Below are 22144 nucleotides of genomic sequence, written 5' to 3' on the forward strand. Positions count from 1 at the left end.
AATGCCTACTCCGTGTTGTATATACGAATTTCATAATTTTTTTTATTTGCTCTTAAAATGTCAACATCTAATTTTACGCTATCTTTTCCATTTCTAGGATGTCGCCACAACGCCGTCCAGCGATGGGTCGTTCCGTTTGGCAGGCAACTATCGCGTTGGTAGTTCTCGCAGTATCAGCGTCCCCGGCAGCCTCGGATAACGACTTCCGATATATTTCCTATCAGGGTAAGTAAATGATGAACTCCTGTTGTTGTCGTACACGATCCTCGTCTTGTCTTCCTGTATATGTGGACGAAAAGAGAAACCCATTAAACGGAACAACTTGATCACCCTTTAACCGACACGACACGACAATTTTTTTTCCAGTCAAGTCGCCAACTATTCATTAAAATAAATATTTTTATCACTGGTACAAATGCAATTAGTCGCTGGTCGTTTCGTTTTTTTTTCTTTGCTTGATTGCCACGTACTCTGGTGCGGATTCACGCCATGGTCACACTTGTTGATCCCGGCATCTAACACCTCTTACACCATTTCGGGGAGGCACGCGAAGCAATGACGAGTTGCAAAGAGTTGTCTGGCTCGGTAGTTTTGTGCAACCTTCTGGCGAAAAACGATCGCATTGATATGTAAATATTTTGCGATTATGATAATTGCTGATTTCAATCGGGCGGCTACCGAATGCAGCCGCCACCACCACCACCACCACCGGTCAACCAAACAGTCGTCTATTACCCGGGGTCTTGGTCCTGCAGTAGTCACATTTGCAGCTAGCTTGGGTGGAATTTTGCGCAACATTTTGCGTTTTTCGTTGTATTTGAAGTGCTACCAGTCAGTCAGTGTCAATGACGGGCTATCGCGATGAAAGATTGAGTGGTTTGTTTTTTTTTTAATGGTTAACTGCAGTGGCATCAATCGTTAGCTTCCGGTGGCTGAGAGGATCTTCGCTTGCATGGGAAAGTTTCCCGCACTTGACTGGTTTGCGATTGGATGATTGATTAGTTTGTTATTTATTTTGTTGTTAACATCAGTAAGACTTCAATAATCCAACAAATGTTATGCAAAAGGTTTACTAAAAAGATGTGGCTGAAATCGACAACGTATTAGTTTGCTAAAAAATGCGAAACATTTTCATGGAAAAGCTTAGGCATTTTCGTTATCACATGAAACAGGCAAAACAGCAAAGGAAACCAAAGTCAAGTTATATTATTTGAATAGAGCTGATTCTCCTTCAGATCACCCTATGAAATATTGATTTCGAGCGATGCGAAACTGCATTGTCAATTAAGTGCTCAGCGATAGACCCTCCTGAACGCAAATGTAACTTTTTTTGGAAAGATTATGCAGTTGAAAAACTTATCCTGCTACGCATGCTGACTTCAGACGAAAAACACGAACCGCGAGCGCATTTAGGAAGCGTGTGTGGTCATGCGAGTGAAGACAAATATTGAAACAATAGCAAATTGAAATCTTATTATGATAGCAACATCAATTTGAAAACTTAATTTAATTTCGGCCCATCAATTTCTCATATTATGTTATCATTTTGCTGTTCATAATAAGACCTTTTGAAACAACATATCGTCATTATTAGCTAAACATCCTTTTCAATCCACCTAGTGGTATTATGATACCTTTCACATTATTATTATTATTATTATTATATCGTTTATTTATCCCCGGTTTTAACCTAATTCTGGTCGTTCACCGGGTTTGTAACAGTTACCTTTCACATTAACATTCATATGGAATATCGATGTATTTCGGAGTTCTTTGGCCACTATTTTCGGTGCTTTCGGAATCGGAAAACGAGGGACCACATTTTCGAAGTGATTTTTTTTTCATCATACAAGTTAAAACAATATTTAATCGGTTTTCAACATTTAATCCATTTTGTCATCGTTGTATACATTGAAGATTAGAATTGTTAGAAGAACGTTTTATGTAAGTCTGATACATTTCGTAATTCGATGTCGGATCCCAAGCAATCCAAAGTTCCACAGTATCGGAAATCGCGCTTGTATTGGTATGACGTGGACTAGTCGTCGTTGAAATTCGTTCTCGACAATCTCGCTTCGGACCACAGGTGCGCTGAAAGACATGGCATTACATTCCTTTTGTGGAATTTGACCTTTCTGTTTCAACAGACTTCGCAGCCGATTCTTAGCGTACAGGATCATTGGATGGCTAGTACTATGGTTCCTACTGACACTAAAAATCCTTCCAGGCCGGGGCTCAAACATACGACAACTGGCTTGTAAGACCAGCGTCGTATGCATTGAACCACCAACCCGGGACAAGAGAGTGCAATGTGCAAAACAAGGATCTCAGAGGATTCAATCATTTAAATTTTTTCACACTCATTGCATTCTCTTCCAGTGTGCCTAATAGCAATGGAATAATAGTAATAAGAATCGGCTTTCAATGTAGTATTCGTGTATCGAAATAAAGGTTCTGACATGAAAATTGAAGTGAATTGCTATTTGGATTTGGTAAAGATACCGAAAATTCTTGAATTTATTTTGCTGTTAACATCCGGAAGATTTTAGTAATCTAATAGATGTTATTCAAAGGGCTTCTTCTTCTCTTCAATCGTTATTTAGAAGTAGAAACTATGCTTGCTACTAAACTCATGCATATACATTGTTAGCATGTTAGTCAATACGTATAAATATAACCTCATGTTAGTCAATTATAAATACTAATGCTTCATAGTTCTAGTCTAATATTAATCGATAGCAATAAAGATGAAATTAGAATAAACACTGTCCCAGAAAGTATGGACGCACTTTGATTTCGTTGTAAATAATTCACAAGTGTTAGATATTCAAATTTTATTCGATATACTGATACTATTAGACTACAACAACAGAATATTATTCTCAACATTCGCTACTTAGCCACTGTAGACTAGCTGGTGCACCTTCTTGCGAACGTTCCTCATTAAATGTTGAATGGTTTCGGCTGTTTCATAAGATGTGCCTTCGTTAATGCCCAAAATTCCTCAATTGGTCAAAGTTGTGGGCAATTTGGTGGATTCATGTATTTTGGGACGAAAGTGACATTTTTGGTAGTATACCATTCTAGCGTTGGTTTCGTATAGTAGCAAGAAGGAAGATCTAGCCAGAAAACAACAGGATCCTTGTGGCTTCGAATCATTGGTAGAAGTGGTTTTTGTAAACATTTCTTGGTGTATATTTCGCTGTTCATTGAAGCAGTGGTGATGAAGGGCTTCGAAATCTTACCGCAGCTACAAATTGCTTGCCAGACCATCGCTTTCTTACCGAATTTTTCGACTTCAATCGATGTCTCAGACTGGTTTAACACTTGCCCTTCTGGCACCGTATAATATTGTGGTCCCGGCAAGGATTTGTAATCGAGTTTCGCGTAGGTTTCGTCGTCCATGATTATGCAGTTCAAATTTTCAGAAAGAATCGTACATTGTACTGCTTTTGAACCCTCGGCCTGATCGATGCTTCTTGTTTCGGACTACGTTTTGGTTGTTTTTGCTTCTTATAGGTTCGAAGATTCAAACCTCTTTAGCACGAAGAACATTTGACTTCGAAGTGCCCATTTTTTTGGCCACATCCCGATCTGAAACTTTCTTTTTTTGCTCGAACGCCTTCAGTATACTTTTATCGAACTGAGGCTTAGCAGGACCTTTTTTTCGACTCGTTTTCGGGTTATCCTCACCGAACTTCCTGATTGCATTTTGCACGGCTTTTTCACTTACTCCTTCCATTTTTGCTATCTTTCTCAGTGACAGTCCGCGTTCTGTGCATAATTTGTACACAATTTTTCGACGTTGTTCTGCTGAAAGCCCACGCATTTCGAAACAAACTAATGAAAACGAATAAACAATTGCACAAGTGGTTAGAGAAGAGTGTAAACAACAGGACGCAGCCATAAAAATTGACAGATTCTGAACCATTGCGAAATGGCAGCGGTTTTTGGTTGCGTCCATATTTTCTGGGACAGCCTTTAGCTACTCTCACAAAAACTCGTTCGCGCATTTATGTACCGGTCCCGGGTTGGCGGTTCAATGCATAGGGCGCTGGTCTTACAAACCTGTTGTCGTATGTTCGAGCCCCGACCTGAAAGGATTCGTAGTGTCAGTAGAATCGTAGCACTAGCCATGCAATGGTTCTGTACACACTGAATCGGCTGCGAAGTCTGTTGAAACAGAAGATCTAATTCCACTACAGGAATGTAATACCAAGACTTTGCTTTGCATTTATGTGCCGTGGCAGAAATGAATGTACAACGATTCGTACGTTCTCAACGCAGGTTCGAGTGCTATAATTCGCATGAAAATCGCGCGTCGCAACATGCGCTAATTAACTCTCCGATTAGTCCCCAATCATAATATGACATCTACACAATTTTTTAACAATATTGAATTTTATATTTTGTATTTGTTACTATTCAAACATTCTAAAGCTTTTTTATCTACTTCTTCAAAATCTGGATAGGATCTTATAATTTATTTAAAAATGTTTGCGTGGTCAAACCTTCAAATATGATCTAGAATTAAATATAGTAATCACGCTAGTAATTTTAATTATATTATACACAAACTCACCCTGAACTACTAGCACTTGCTGGCTAGTGACAGCTAAACGATCTTTTCATATGGCATTGCCGTGGACACGTGGCGCTCTGAACTCGAGTACTGCGTCTTGTGCGCCGAAATTGCGTGTATTTACACACTTTCCATTTACATCTAACTTCAAATTTCAAGTATCTCTTACCACTGTGTTAGTGTCTTTGCCGTGCACTTGAGTTCCTGCATAGATTCAAGAAAATAAGGAATTACTCAGCTCAGCTCTAAGATTTGTTGTTCTCTGTCACGTTTGGCTCCGTGAGAGCTTGTATGCACACCTTCAGTAGCTTATGCTTATGGTAGTTGAAAACAAATTGCTGTCTCAGTTGCAACTTCGAAGCGGTTTTATTGATTAAGTTATTGACAGGTTTGCTCAACGTACAGAACGAATTCTTCTCCTGTATCATGCAACGTTTAATAAAAAATTCCCATCCAAAAATATATCGCTATTTTATTGTATTGAAAAACACAGACGATTATTCATTCCTCAATCTTTAGTTTTTACTTACTGTTATATTTGATATGATACCACATAAACGGTGCACAACCTGTAAAGATTCCATGCAAAAATCAATACATTTGCTCTGAAAGTGCCGGCTAAGATTTATCCGGTTAATAATCGCTTTTTGAACAAAGTTATTGTAAATCCATCTTCCGACTCAGCAAAAAAAATTAAAGCTGGCATATAAATGAGCACAAAAAGGTTATAAATCTTCGAAACTGATCTCACAAATACATTTCAAATTAAGTTCTATGTCGAATATATTAATAGAATAAGGAATATATTCAAAAATATGGCGATTATGATTCGAATGCTCATTTGATAGAACGTTTTGCTGAGAATTTACGAATAGTTAGTGATACCCACACGTAAAAGATCCTGCAGTTGAATTCTGGAACGTCACAGGCAGTGAAACTGTTAACTTCGAGGATACTCTTGATTCAAATCGTAATCACTAGCGAAGATGATTGCTTGTGATCTTTCCCTATACATAAAGAGATCTTTGATACTGATCCAATCCTTTTAAGATCAGTTGATCAGTGATCGTTGAATCACATCGATCAAAATAAATACTGATCTTCCGTCACACAAAATTGGTAGTGATTTTGAGCTACTATCATCACTGATTCCTGTAAGATCAAATCACTGGACGGTTTGATCAGCTTTGAGCATTGTGGAAGAAAATCACATGTGAACAAGATCGGACTTGAGTGCCGATTGATTTACGTCTAAAATCGGAATACAGGAATTTTCAACTAAGGATACCGCGTGTCAATGCGACTTTTAAAATCGTGGAAAATTGCCAATTTTGTATCTTTTAAAAGTTTAATAATGGGTGATAAGGAAAATTAAAGGAGCATGTACATCAATCATTTTTGTCAATGTGATGGTGCTCAAATTTGGGAAAATTGTCGATTTGTAACTTTCAGGAATGCTCCTTCAACAGCTTTTATCATCAGAGTTGGAAAAAATACTGGTTTCGTTACAGCACGGTTTACGATGTTTCAGCACACGTTCTTGTTTGATAAAAACCATGTTCGAATTCGCAACCTGCTGTTTAATTTGCAATGATATGAATGCTAGCTGAAGGTTTTATGAAAATAATCGGTTTGGATCGTAATCACACATTGAAAATATTTGTTTTACTTCCACCTGGTTGATGTTGATGATAATGTTCATGCACTATTTAGATTAAACCCAATAAAACGCTATTTCTCATGAATTTGATTTATAAAAGTAACAGAAGCGCAACGTTTGAATGATGCGTTTCAATTGACGTAGCAAAATCCTGCACTCCTGTTTCTTCTGTATATGATATTCAAGCTCGATAGCGTAATAATCAGCTGCATAGCACGATTTGTGATTGGATATGGTTTTCTTATCATTATAATTATTATTCATTGCAGCATGCATGTTAATATTAATAGCTGTTTTTATTGATGATATTACTCCACCACGACGGTATTGCTGAATACCTTTCAAATGATGTATTTGAAACGAAGCATGGAATATCTGAATGTTTTGACGTTTACGTTACTCATATCATTATATTACCGGAACCGTAAGTGACAGCCATTTGAACTTCAAACCTGTTTAATGAACGCAGCGTAGCGTTAAAACGAGTTAGTTCTAAGTAAAACCAAAATTTATCTTATCAAAATTCATTGGTTTTAAATTTCATTACAATATGTACAAAGAATATGTGATATGAAGAGATAATACTGAATATTTTTATTTACTGTGAATCAATTAGTTTGTTTATTTCCTCCTCTGGTTTGAAGCCAGTTTTGAACCTAGTTTCAACGTTGTTGAACTAAAAATCGAGTCAGTTTCGAATCTGGTTTTCACGTCAGGTTTGTTCAAACCCCCGTTGCTAAGTGCGTTTCATGAAAAGTGTTTGTTTGATGAAACTACCCTGGGTCAGTTTCAGTTTTCTCAAGCGAAAACGACATTAGTATCCTATACTTCCTTCATCATACGTTCGTTAGAATCACGACTACAAGTAGATTCTATCTACAACGATTTTGCCACTGCGTTCGACAAGATTTCAAAGTTAGATAGACTATGATTTCATGGGCCATTTCTGAATTGGCTTCACTCATGTCTTACTGGTCGCGAAATGATAGTGAAAATAGGAGACTGTACAACCTGACCATTCGCCGTTACCTCTGGAGTTCCTCAAGGAAGTCACCTTGGACCGTTTATAGTTTTACTGTATATCAACGATCTAGTGTATGAAACTATCGCTCGTCGATGACTTCAAATTATTTCATATCATTAAATCCACAGCGCATGACGCAGAATTCCTACAAGAGCAGTTGAATAATTTGACTAATTGGTGTAATATCAACAGAATGGTTTTGAGCGCTTCCAAATGCTCCGTCATCTCTCTTAGTCGCAAAACAGTCTGTAGTCAGTTTCGACTATAATGTTTCACAAGTTGGTCTGGATCGATTATGGTCTGTGGAAGACCTTGGTGTACTCCTGGTGACTCTAAGTTGAATTTTAAGAAGCACATTGAGTTTACTAATACTATTTTGGGGTTTGTGTTATGATATAAATAAGTCTTGAATTCAATTTATACACATCCCGATTAATGAGCAATAGACACAGTGGAAAATAAAATTTTTGCGAAAAAGTATCACCCAGAGGAAGGATTCGAACCTTCACCATTCTCCTTTTCGGAGAGACGCTCTTCCAACTACGCTACTCTGGAACATGTGTATTTTAGAACAAATTCATCTGTTGATTTATGGAGAGTGATAGATCTACAAATGATCTAGAGAGGTGTCGTTGGTAGAGCGTATCGTTGTCGTTTGCTATTGTTCATTGGTAGTGATACGAGGTCTGTTCAAAAAGTTCCCGGAATTTTTTAATTGCGCGCGTCTGGAGAGTCCGGTGGTCAAAAATTTTTTTTTATTGTGTTGGTACATATGTCCCAAATGTATGGTGAAATTTTCAGCTGTATTCATTGTTTACATTCTGTCTTGTAGCGGCTGGTGTAGACGTGTTTTGTTGAGCTCGGCGATTTTTGTCTTGGTGACGTTGGGTGCTTCCACGTGGACGATTGTGCTTTTGTTTCGACATCATAACCATACACCCATGTTTCATCACCAGTTATGACCCTTTCAAGTAAATTTGGATCGTCGTTGACGTCGTTTAACAGCTCCTGAGCGATGGTAATGCGTTTGTTTTTTTGATCAAAATTCAGCAGTTTTGGAACGAATTTTGCTGCCACTCGTTTCATGCCCAAAACATTTGAAAAAATATGATGGAATGAGCCAACTGATATGCCAACTTCATCAGCAACTTCTCTAATAGTGATTCGGCGATCATCCGTAATCATTTTTCCACTTTTCCCACATTTTCATCGATTATTGACGTCTTCGCGGCCATCTTGGAAACGCTTATACCACTCGTAAACACTTGTTTTTTTCATAGCAGACTCACCGTAGGCTCTCTGTAACATTTCGCACACTTGGTTACACTTTATTTCAGTTTTCACGCAAAATTTAATACAAATTCTTTGACTCTTCAATTCTTCCATTGTTTAAACTAACAAAAATCGCCGAGCTCAAAAAAACACGTCTACACCAGCCGCTACAAGACGGAATGTAAACAATGAATACAGCTGAAAATTTCACCATACATTAGGGACATATGTACCAACACAATAAAAAAAAATTTTGACCACCGGACTCTCCAGACGCGCGCAATTAAAAAATTCCGGGAACTTTTTGAACAGACCTCGTATGTATCAAAAGTGGTACACTTACACACACAGAGACATTTTCCAATTTCGTCGAGCTGACTCGAATGGTATATAACACTATGGTTGTCTGATGCTCCGGTGGAAAGTCGGTTTTCCTGCAATTCTGTTACCTTTCTATAGAAAAAAGGCAAAACGCAAAAACTGGACTCCAAAGGGCCGATTCAAAATCTCACCGGTCTAGTGCGGTTTGGGAACCCGTCACGTTCGAAAAAGGCACGTGACCATATGAGACACTTGCTGCGGAATGCAACCTGTACGGTATATCGATTTCCAGTTTCAGTGCGTTTTATTTCTTTCTTGACAAGATGAACAACTAACGACACGAAAAAGACATTCCGTGATGCCCGGGTTTATGTCCAACTACAGCACAGGCCCTTTTGTGACGACGACGACGACGACGTTGATGACGACGGGGCGATTGAATTTTGAGCGATTACCTGAAAACGGACATGGAACTGCGATTCATGGGAGATCATTACCGCCGCGGCTTCGTCTGGAATGGGGTCATTCCGTACGCAAGCTTATTTAGACCGATTGGCACGTATCCAGTTAAAGCCCAAAAGAGGATACTGGCTACAACGTTGACAACTGGCTTTTTTTTTTATTCGCGCTAAAAACGCTTCGACCCGCGCAGAATGCAATCACGTCCCAGGGAAGCCGATCGAGTGAATGTCGCAGAGCGCGCGAAACGCAAGATTGAATTTAATTAATAGTAATTAAATCGATTCCAATTACCATAAAGAAGCAGAAACGACCACGCGAAGAAAGCTTAACCCGCTCGCTTAACTATTGGACGTCGTCGTAGTCGACGATGGACCCCTAAAATTGTCCGGTGTGAAGGTCATTGGACATCCGACTGTTGGAACGGAACGGTGGTGGATGGAGGCTTTGCGTCTCTTTCTTTCACCGACGACGATCTCCGGTCGACCAAGGTCCTTGCAAAGCGGGTAGAAGTTTTGAGCTTTCACGTAGGACGATAAATTTTCTCGCGAAATGTACAATTTCGTTCGGTTCGGTTATTGGCCTTTCGGCGAAAAATTTGCACTGACCATAGTCATCATGCATGCGAAGAACGGATGGAATTGGTGAACGAACAACAAAACCAAAAAAACAAAACACGACGATTACATCTTTATGTCCCCGGGACGGTCATAATTTAATTATAGCTGAGCGGTGATTGAACTCATTAATCACTACCAGCCTCTGAGACTCGGAGTGGGGCAAAGTTATGAATGGAAGATGCCGGTAAATTAAATCGTTTCTCACGGTTCTGCGAAATCGATTGCAACGCGGGAAATGTGACAGGTGGACACGGTTCGGTCCGTTCGTTTCGATCGTTGTTAATGGCGGAAAAAGTACCGCAATTCAAAATTCTGACAGCAGTGGATAGTAGGAAAACCATTCGAGATAATAAACGCCTGTTAAGGGAAGATACACCGAAACTACAATCGCCAATTTGGGTATGGAATTCTATAAAACATGAAACAATCATATGACTAAAGACAGACTCACGTTCGCGCAATTATTAAGGGCATCCAGCAAGATTGTGGCCCGTTCAGATCTCAAGACTTGCGGGAATTATTTTGGGGGAAAATGGGATGCACCGTTACTTTTGTTTCCATATTGGGTAACCGTATCTCTCAATTATCTCTGTTCAGTTCAACCATTCATTTCACATATTAAAACCATTTGTTAGAGTGAGATCTGTTATCCCAGTTCATTGCATCGAGCCAAAGGATAGCAAGAAAGTTGGTGAAATCGCTTCAAATTTTCGCGTTGCTACCGATGAGAAATTCCAAAAAATAATAGCAGACAAAATCAGGATCTATTTGCTTCGATTTGAATGAAACTTTGTATACGTCTTCAGCACGGTAAACCATTTATTTGGCCATATAATCTGAGTCTCGAACGATCCTAAAATTATCGTTATCTGTTAAACTATATACAAGCAAATTGAGTGGTAACTCAGTACCATTGACGTTTACGTCACTGGTACCGTAAGTGACAGCTATTTGAATTTTAATCCTGCTTAAAGAACCAATAGAAGTTTCCAAAGGAGCCTAACTTTGTTGAAATCGGTTCAGCCATCACGAGAAAATTGAGCGGGGAGAAAAAGCGCGTTTAGTTGGTTACTTCACTTATACCGTTACTGCATTGAATGAAAAGTCCCGGGCCTCTCACAAAAAAGACTTGAATAGTTTCGAACCGTGTATATTTTTGTTGATAAAATGGCCCAATACTAAATTTCCACTAGTGTTTGAATAACAACAGCTGATCGTGTCAGACGAGTTCTAGTTTTTATCAAGCCATCCCCCGTATTCTCCAGATCTGGCCCCCAGCGACTATTATGTTATTTTTACGTTTCGTCTTTGACTCATCAGTGCAGAGCAGTTCAAATGGAACTGCTTAGTGCTAAACTCGGCGTAAAGTTTCAGCTACTTACAGAACACATTTTGTTTTGCAACGGAGTGCCATGTCTTTTCTGAAGTGCCGAACGAAAACGTGTTTTCGACTATTTCTGGCATCGGCCATTTGAACTGCTCTGCACTGATGAGTCAAAGACGAAACGTAAAAATAATAAAAACGGTTATGTGTCCTAGCACAAAATTTGGCTAACTCCTAAATGATTATTATGTATTTCCAAATCTAAAAAGGTTTCTCCAGGGAAAGAAATTTTCGTCGAATGCTGAGGTCATTGCAGAAACGGAAGCTTATTTTAAAGGCCTTGACAAATCTTTTTTTTTTCTAAGAGTTTCAAAATGTTGGAGGATCGATGGGTCAAGTGTATCGCTCTAGATGGAGATTATACTAAAGAATGCAATAGTTTTCACGGTAATAAATCGACTTGTCCTTCGTTAGGCCCAGAACGTCTCATTCCATGTAGTATATCTCCGGAACTAGAAATCATAGCCATTTGGTCATCAAACTTGATCAGTGGTCCACTAGTAGCTTTCAAACGAGCCTAATTTTCTTGAAATTGATTAAGCCATGTTTGACAAAATTGAGCTTACAAACACAGACTTTTTCCGATCTCGTTTAGCTGAGTCGATTGGTATATAACGCTATGGATCTCCTAGGCCCCGTCCTAAAGTCCAGTAATTCTGTTACTTTTCTATAATTCTGTTACCTTTCTATAAAGAAAGACACAAAGATGAATGCTTTTTTCAAGAGTTTGACAATTACAGTCTCTTTACTTCTTCTTGAAATATTTTCTTTTTAAACTTGTTATGATTACAAACATATGATGCTATCTTGAGAAGTTTCTTGTTGAAAAAGGAGAAGCAGATAACACGGTTTAAAGACTTTATTAGTTGTGAATTAAAAGCAATTAATTGGATCATAGACGTAGCTGTTCTCGAGATATTTGGAAATGTAATTCAAAGAAAGTTTTGTGGAGAACGGCGCCGTTTGTCTTGAAATCGTTGTAACTAGAAAAGTATTATTTGTATAGAAATGATGTCTAGGAAGAAGCTTTAGAAAATCAAATGGGCCATTTTCAGAAATATATACTCTGAATCAAACAGTTCAATTTTTTTTCAAGAATTGGAAAATGCATGGCTTTCGGGGAAACGGCTTTCGACAAAATAGCTTTCGGTGATATGATTCCCGGTGAAATGGCATTCAGTGAAATGATTTTTGGTGAAATGGATTTCGTAAAAATGGTTTCCGGCGAAATAAGACGAAATGGCTTTCAGTGAAATGATTTTTGGTGAAATGGATTTCGTAAAAATGGTTTCCGGCGAAATGGCTTTCCGTGAAATGGTTTACGATGAAATGGCTTTCGACGAAATGGATTTCGGTGAAATGGTTTCGAAGAAATGACTTTCGGTGAAAAAGTTTTCGGCGAAATAGCTTCCGGCGAAATGGCTTCCAGTGAAATGACTTTCGGCAAAATAGCATTCGACGAAATGGATTTCCGCGAAATGGCCTTCGGTGAAATGGCCTTCGGTGAAATGGCTTTCGGTGAAATGGCTTTCGGTGAAATGGCTTTCGGTGAAAAGGCTTTCGGTGAAATGGCTTTCGGTGAAATGGCTTTCGGTAAAATGGCTTTCGGTGAAATGGCTTTCGGTGAAATGGCTATCGTCGAAATGGCTTTCGACGAAATTACTTTCAGTTAAATGATTTTTGGTGAGATGGATTTCGTAAAAATGGTTTTTGACGAACTGGCTTTCGACGAAATGGATTTCGGTGAAATGGCTTTCGATGAAATGATTTTCGACGAAACAGTTGGCGTTATGGCTTTCGACGAAAATATTTTCGACAAAATGTCTTTCGGTGAAATGGTTTTCGGTGGAAAGGTTTTCAGCGAAATGGCTTCCGGCGAAATGCTTCTGACGAAATGGCTTTTGGCGAAATGGCTTTCGGTGAAATGTCTTTCTGTGAAAAGGATTTCGGCGAAATAGCTTCCGGCAAAATGGCTTCCAGTGAAAAGACTTTCGGCGAAATGGCATTCGACGAAATGGATTTCCGCGAAATGGCCTTCGGTGAAATGGCCTTCGGTGAAATGGCTTTCGGTGAAATGGCTTTCGGTGAAATGGCTTTCGGTGAAATAGCTTTCGGTGAAATGGCTTTCGGTGAAATGGCTTTCGGTGAAATGGCTTTCGGAGAAATCGCTTTTGGCAAAATGGCTTTTGGCGAAATGGCTTTTGGCGAAATGGCTTGCGGTGAAATTCATTTCGGCAAAATGGCTTTCGGAGAAATGGCTTTTGGCGAAATGGCTTTCGACGAAACGGTTTTCAGCGTAATGGCTTTCGGTAAAATGGATTTCGACGAAATGGGTTTCGGTGAAACGTTTTCGGCAAAACGGTTCGATGAAACGGTTTTCGGCAAAATGGTTTTCGAAAAAAAAAGGTTTTCAGTAAAATGAATCTTGCCACAATGGATTTCGTCGTAATGGCTTTTGGTGAAATGGCTTTCGGTAAAACGGCTTCCGGCGAATTGACTTTTGGTGAAATGGCTTTCGGTGAAATGGCTTTCGGTAAAGTGGATTTCGACGAAATGGCTTTCGGTAAAATGGATTTCGAGAAAAAGGCGAAATGGCTTTCGGCTCTTGCCTAAATTTGTTTCAAAAATTAGCTTAATAAAAAATGATGAAACTGGAGGGCGATTTTTGAGAGGGATAGAATTTGATTTTTAAACTTCGAGAAAATTGATGAAATCTTCATTGGAATCGATAGAACGATCAATATAATTTGATATTTGAAAATGATTTCATGCAAATTGTGGCCGCGGCTCCGATTTAGGTGGCTCTTACGAAAGGTACAATTTTGACACTCTCGCTCTCCGGTATTTTACGAATAAATGCTGGTTTATCCCTGTAGACATGAGCCTTAACATGGCCCCACAGGAAATAGTTCAAAGGCGTTAAATCACACGATTTAATGAGAGAAAATGTTCACCGAAAGCTTCTTTTAATTTGATCATTGTTTCGCGTGCCGTGTGGGATGTGGCACCGTCAGGCAATGCCAATTCTTCCATTTTCGGCCAAAAAAAAATCGTCCGTTTTTATTTTGAATAACACGAGGAAGATATGACCGGAAAACGCTGGCGTAAAATTATCTAACTCACTGCTCTGTTTTCGCTTCGCTTACACTGAATCCAAAATCATTTTCGAGCTATCCTCTGTCTGCTGTGACAATAAGATAACGAACAAAATTAGCGTTTCAGGTTCGCAAAACGCAGAAGCAGGTTTGTCCGCTTCTGCTGGATAAATCTTCAAGATAAAAACATCAGTTTATCTAGTACCGAAAAGACTAGTATTTCTCTTTAGAATTTTCGCTCAGCGATAAAGGAGAAAACTGCTACTACGTTTTGCAACAATGATCGGTTTCCTAAGATTGTAAATTTCCTCACAAACAGAACTAATAGAGTACATGGATCAATTGCGCTAGACTCGTTATCATAAAGTTAAGTATTTGCCCGGTTCCAGCGGTTTTTGCTTTCAGTGTGACTATGACTAAGTTTTGCAACCAGTCTACGTGACGCCAGTCACAAATTACGAAGCAGAGTGCAACTCATGCCCGTGCTGCAATTTCTTATCGTGTATCAATTGGTCAAATAGTAATCCACAAATATTTGCAAATGAATTTACGACCCCCTCAGGCAGCAAGCCAATCACCGGGTGTGACATGGACCACTTGTACTTTTGGACCTGTGGGCATATCAGAAGGTCTCCGGCCAGACTGGATGACGGTTCGAAAATTGGCAATTTTTGTCCCTTTCGGATTACGTCGAATGTGACGCGGGTGAAAAGAAAAAAAAAAAACACCACTCCTCCTCACGTGAGCCACTTGACTTGGACTAGGAATCGACGGCCTTCGATCTTCGGCTATTGAAATCGTTTATAGGTTGATTGATAGCCTGTGAAATTCGTTACTTTAGTCTACGTTAGCCACTGAGGTATTCAAATGGCCGGTTTTTTTCGTTTGTTCTTTTTCAGAGTTGATTTCGATGTATGAGGAGTGCTTTGTACCCGCAAGTGGGTCGTCTTTCTTACTTTCGCTGACTTCATGACGGGTGTAAAATGCGAACATTCCTTCTGGTGCTGCCTAGGAGAGTGCATGATAATGGGGTGAACAGATCATACACCAAGAGAGATGGTAATTAAACGAAACCTGACACCGACACGGGCATGTCACACATGACAAGCATACATGAAACAGAAAAAATAAACCGAACAGAAACAGAAACATGAGTAGGCACGTATCTTGCTTCTTGGGGACGGAACGTGCTAGATTTGAATAGAAGCGCAGCATATTAACTCTTGAACTAGGTCGTATTAGCGTAATTGAGTCCATATTCCTGTGGTTTCAGAAGCGATACTACATTTCAACTGCAATAACGAAAACGATCTTGATTTATTGCGGTTTCACTCGATTCGAATGTTAGGTAAGTTCGGTTGACTATGAACATTATACAATCAAGTCAAGGTTATCAATTCATTAAAATCTTTTCATCGTAGAATCGACTGACTCACTGTCCCAATCAAAGGCGATGATAGTGCATGGCTCGATTATCCAAAATAATAGCATACATATGAAACTGAACTGCACTTGCAGAGGCGCTGGTTTTCATGCCGTGCAAGCAAATTGGTTGCCACTTGAAAGCCTTAATGATTTCTTTACAAAGCAAATTTTGGATTGTTCAAGTTTTGCGCCTTACAACAGATAATAGTTTGATTGAGTGATGACGATCGAGTAAGGAATTCAAATCACTACCGAACATTTGGCTATTCGGTTCAAGGATCACTCCCAGCTGGAAGCGGCCGAAAAAAGAAAACTGGTCCAGCAAATAGAGAGACACACTGCACTCGTTTGCACAACCGTTGTTGGAACAATAAAACTTTTCGAATCTAATTAGATTTCTGTTCGAAAACGACCTTGTTTTTACGACCTTGTTTTTATGACCAAGCAAAACTACTTTGTCCGATTTTGTACTTACCACGTAATGTCTAGCATTGTCCAAGTCACATCTGCAAGAAAAGTAATTCACCATCATACTTCGGTGATGAGCCATGGGTTACACAGTGAAAAATTATTTTATGGCGCTGATACTTGAATTCTGTAAATCTTTTTCTTCGTCTTTTTCATTGATAGATTACAAACATTAAAAGACACAAGACTGATAATTATACATGTCTCTAATATCACTAATAGAATTAGAACTAGCAATAAAATGCATTTTTGCAGTAATTTGGGCCAAATAATTTAAAAAATTGGAACACCGAGTGAATATGCAACACGTGTCATAAGTATAATTTATTTTAAAGATTGTACTCGAAAAAATGCATCACTTTCTTTGGCATATGACTTTTCATTGCTTGGGTAAAATTGATGAAATTGTTAGTAAAACAAGTCCAGAGTGTAATGTTTTACATATTTAAAATATCGTCAAGTGGTTATCACGATGACCTCCACAGATTAAGTGTTTCAACAAAAACATACAGCCGCAGTCATGGAAAATCTAAGCCGATCCCACAGGTAAATCGCAAAACAGTTTAGAATAAACAATTCGAACGTGCCCTGTGAGTTAAAATCATTCAAGAAGACTCAGCTAATCCAGCGCAATAAAGGTGATAGATTACTTGAAGCGGAACCTGACCCCTTTCGACTCGGGAAAAATTTGGTCAAACTGCAAATAACTTATCGTTTATCGTCTTGTTTTCAATTTGTGAAGAAATTCTTGGTTTGTCCAGCGATCTGTGGGTGCGGTGAAATCAGTAAACCGCAAATAACGACCTGCGCCATCAACACGCAGAGAAAAATATTGTAAAAGTAACTAAATTTTGGTTTCTCACAACGATTTATTTTATTGAAATAGTGACAAAAGAAAATTTGGTTTCATATAGCAAATATTGTTGCTTGAAACTACAAAACTAGATGTGTGAATTAGTTTGTTTCAATGAATATTTTGTTAAAAACCACAAACATTTGACTTGTGCATTCCTGTCAGTTTCTTAACAAACAATTCTATATTAAATTTAATTTGCCAAATCAGTTTACAATGAACTAACTTTAAATGAAGGTAATCTTTATAGTGCTTTGAATTTATAAACTTGGCTGTTGAACTAAATTATACGATATAAACCTAAAATGATTATTATTTCTACTTACGTTTTTCGTTTCTTGAAATCCTTTTTTTTGTTGTTGTTAAGAGTGAAATGATTTCTTTCAAAATAGTTTGGAGGGTAATTTTTGATACATTTTTTGTCGATTTATTTTATTTCAGCAATTCTAATTATTTACATTAATGAAATTACAATTATTTCCAACCACAATCATGGCGCGACGCCCTTGCAGATCGATTGAAACAGAGATATCCTGTAACAATTCTTTTGTAAAGAAAACGTGTTATGTAATATTATGAAGTTTCTAATATTACTGATTATCAATACTATACTTACGCTTCGATTGTTGAAATGCTCCCGGAAAGAGAAATGAGCAGATGAAATTTCACGTTTTGAAACACAAACAAACTATTTTGTTTATTTACAGTTGAAAAAGTTTCGCTGGTTTATAAGAAATATAACTGACACGGTTCATTTCAACAATAAACTGTGTTTTATCATTATACAAATTAGATCATAGATGAAAGGAATCAAATTTTTTTTATTAACGTAAAGATAAATTAGAATTAAACCAACAAAGATTTTGCCAATAAAATCAACTCAACTTTTGTAAAAAAATTGGTAGTTTATTTAAACAATAAAATCAGCAGGAACAGCAATTTTTTCGTTAAGTTAGACCAAAATGTTAATTCACATCAAACAAAGATTATTGTTGGTGTTGAAGTGGGAAATTGGTTTGAAACAATCATATTCTAGATAGAAATTAACAAAAATCAAATTTAAAAATTTAGTAACTGTTTTGTTCTTTCAAATAAGCTCCATTTTTCTGCGTGAATGGCTTGGTGTTTTTGACCATGAATTTTGATAAACGATAAACGATAAACGATAAACGATAAACGATAAACGATAAACGATAAACGATAAACGATAAACGATAAACGATAAACGATAAACGATAAACGATAAATGATAAACGATAAACGATAAACGATAAACGATAAACGATAAACGATAAACGATAAACGATAAACGATAAACGATAAACGATAAACGATAAACGATAAACGATAAACGATAAACGATAAACGATAAACGATAAACGATAAACGATAAACGATAAACGATAAACGATAAACGATAAACGATAAAAGAAACGATAAACGATAAACGATAAACGATAAACGATAAACGATAAACGATAAACGATAAACGATAAACGATAAACGATAAACGATAAACGATAAACGATAAACGATAAACGATAAACGATAAACGATAAACGATAAACGATAAACGATAAACGATAAACGATAAACGATAAACGATAAACGATAAACGATAAACGATAAACGATAAACGATAAACGATAAACGATAAACGATAAACGATAAACGATAAACGATAAACGATAAACGATAAACGATAAACGATAAACGATAAACGATAAACGATAAACGATAAACGATAAACGATAAACGATAAACGATAAACGATAAACGATAAACGATAAACGATAAACGATAAACGATAAACGATAAACGATAAACAATAAACGATAAACGATAAACGATAAACGATAAACGATAAACGATAAACGATAAACGATAAACGATAAACGATAAACGATAAACGATAAACGATAAACGATAAACGATAAACGATAAACGATAAACGATAAACAATAAACGATAAACGATAAACGATAAACGACAAACGATAAACGACAAACGATAATCGATACACGATAAACTGAATCGAATGGTATAAGACACTCGGTCTTCCGGGCCTCGGTTCAAAGTGGTTTTCCTTTATGAGAAAGGCAAAAAGTTGAAAATTGTTGTTCTTATAAGGGTTTGAAGTTGACCCTGCGTGAACCACATCTTCCCATTTTCAGGATCGCGTTTGTTTGTTACAAGGAGGATTGTGTTTATCAAGAAACATAAGAACTAAAATTTAACTTAATACAGGATGATATGCACCGATCACTTTTTTCAGTGATGGCTGAACCGATTTCCACAAACTTAGATTCAAATGAAAAGTCTTATGGTCCCATAGCCTGCCATTGAATTTCATTTGGATCCGATTTCCGGTTCCGGTGCTACAGGGTAATATATGAAAATTAGAGAAAATATATACAATCAATTTTCTCGAAAATGGCTTAACCGATTTTCACAAATTAAGATTCAAATGACTTATAGTTTATCCGGATCCGACTTCCGGTTCCGCAGTTACAAGGCGATTAGTGTAACAGCTTTCAAACCGCCCCTATTAATTTTTTTGAACTTTTTTTCTGAATTTCGTAAAAAATAACTATATTGAGAAAATTCAAATAAAAATATTTAAAAATATAACTTTTATTTTGAGAAGCACCCTTAAGGGCTGAGGCCAGTGTTTTTTAGTGTGTTTTAGAGGGCTATTTTCACGCTTCAAATCTGATTTTCTCATAAACGGTGACGAATATCAAAAACAAAAAGCCCAACTGACAATCTCTTAAGAAAATAGTTCAGATTTTTCTGTAATAATTTCAGAATGATTCATTGACTTTAGCGGTCAGTAAAGTCTTTTTTTCTGAAGGAAGAATTGCATAGCTGAAAACGCCGTCTTTCAACTTGTTCATTGAATATCTCACCTTTAAAAGCATGGGTCAAAAATCTATCTTGACAATTTCTAGATAATTTTATTTAGATGCGATTAGTGCATAAAAACATATATTTTGTAGCGATAAAAATGAAGTGATTGTTACTTTTGTGAAGGTAAGTCGATTTCTATGGCGTTGCCATTTTTTCTGCTCCAGTATCCTGGTAACGTAACGAAACATGAGAGAGAAATAAAATTGGCTCAGCAAGGCTGCCAAACAAGCGGTAGCTTTATTGGATGCAGACACATTTTATGCAAACTTGTAACCGAAAATATCGAAACTTTACTGGTCACCCGGCACATCGAGAGTCATTTTGTACATATACGAGAGAGCATGGAGAGAAATGTAATACGCAGAGTGAGACACGTGGTTATACGCGACCTACTGGCCTCAGTCCTTAACACAGGATATCTAAACCGTTCTAATAGAAAAACGGTTCGAGATACAGATCTCATATCTTCAACAAAGTTTCTTAAAATTATCTGTTCTAAATTATTGTGGAAGAATGCTTTGTGCTATCTCATCCAGATTTCGAAATACTTTTTTAAATCATGATTTATTTTTCTACCACTCTATCCACTATAACCAATAAAACGTAGTTTTTCAAGTGCAACTAATGTCCTCTATTTCCAATGATAATAGCGTAAAGAATTGTTCCCTACTAATTTTTCTTCCTAGACCACTGTGACTTGTAATTAAACCATTTAAATTCGTAGTATCTTAAAGCATGCCCTAAAATTGTCCAGACAACGTAGCGTCATACATCAACATTTTGACTGAAAAAAGCGATAGACTTTAGTAAGTTTTACATTGCATAATTTGTTCAACCCTTCAAGTTTTTCGTTAATGTAACACTAAAAATTTGTCAGTTCTTCTTGAAAAATGCCTACACCAAAGGTCGAAACATTCGTTTGTATTATATATCTGAGACAGTCCCTTTTTCCTGATTTCCTGTAATCAAACCCTTAGAAGATCTTTTCTTCTATTGTAAAAATGTGGTTTAGGTGGTGAAGACCGGAGCGAAAATGGTCACTTTTGGTCCTGTGCAAACAATAGTGCGGAAAATGATATTTTCGCTCGGATTGTTAGATACTGTTCGAAAGCTACAACTTTCAGTTACAAAACGCATTTAGTTTGACGTACATATACGAGCGCAGTTTGGCTCCGAGTGCACCAAACTTCGAAATCGAAAAGCATTTGTCCAAATCATTCGATGTTTCAGAATCTTCGCTCAATTTTTTTGCTGCCAATAAAGACTGTCCCAGAAAGTATGGACGCACTTTGATTTCGCTGTAAATAATTCACAAGTGTTAGATATTCAAATTTTATTCGATATAGTGATAATATTAGACTACAACAACAGAATATTATTCTCAACATTTGCTACCTAGCCATTGTAGACTAGCTGGCGCACCTTCTTGCGAAGTTCCTCATTAAATTCCGTACAGACTTCTTGGCGACAAGTTTTGACACTTTTTCCCAATCTTTTTCGAACTGTTGAATGGTTTCGGCTGCCGAGACATGTTTCCTGAGATGTGCCTTCGTTAAAGACAAAAATTCCTCAATTGGTCGAAGTTGTGGGCAATTTGGTGGATTCATGTCTTTTGGGACGAAAGTGACATTTTTGGTAGTATACCATTCTACCGTTGATTTCGAGTAGTGGCAAGAAGCAAGATCTGGCCAGAAGTCAACAAGATCCTTGAGGCTTCGAATCATGGATAGAAGTCGTTTTTGTAAACATTCGTTGATGTATATTTCGTTGTTCATTGAAGCAGTGGTGATGAAGGGTTTCGAAATCTTACCGCAGCTACAAATTGCTTGCCAGACCATAGCTTTCTTACTAAATTTTGCGACTTCAATCGATGTCTCGGACTGGTTTAACACTGGCCCTCCTCACACCGTATAATATTGTGGTCCCGGCAAGGATTTGTAATCGAATTTCACGTAGGTTTCGTCGTTCATGATTATGCAGTTCAAATTTCCAGCAAGAATCGTATTGTACAGCTTTCGAACCCTCGGCCTGATCGATGCTTCTTGTTGCGGACTACGTTTTGGTTGTTTCT

The 22144-nt window shown here is 37.6% G+C and overlaps 1 protein-coding gene across 1 annotated transcript in view; it reads left to right on the top strand.

The window, feature by feature from the left end:
* Window positions 1–22144, top strand: part of LOC131432064 (semaphorin-5A) — a 510712-nt gene that overhangs the window by 142684 nt on the left and 345884 nt on the right. Inside the window, exon 4 of the mRNA XM_058598113.1 lies at window positions 98–225. Coding sequence (XP_058454096.1) covers window positions 98–225 — 128 coding nt within the window. The remainder of the gene's footprint in view (window positions 1–97; window positions 226–22144) is intronic.

This window comes from Malaya genurostris, chromosome 2, assembly GCF_030247185.1.
Source record: "Malaya genurostris strain Urasoe2022 chromosome 2, Malgen_1.1, whole genome shotgun sequence".
Taxonomy (NCBI): domain Eukaryota; kingdom Metazoa; phylum Arthropoda; class Insecta; order Diptera; family Culicidae; genus Malaya; species Malaya genurostris.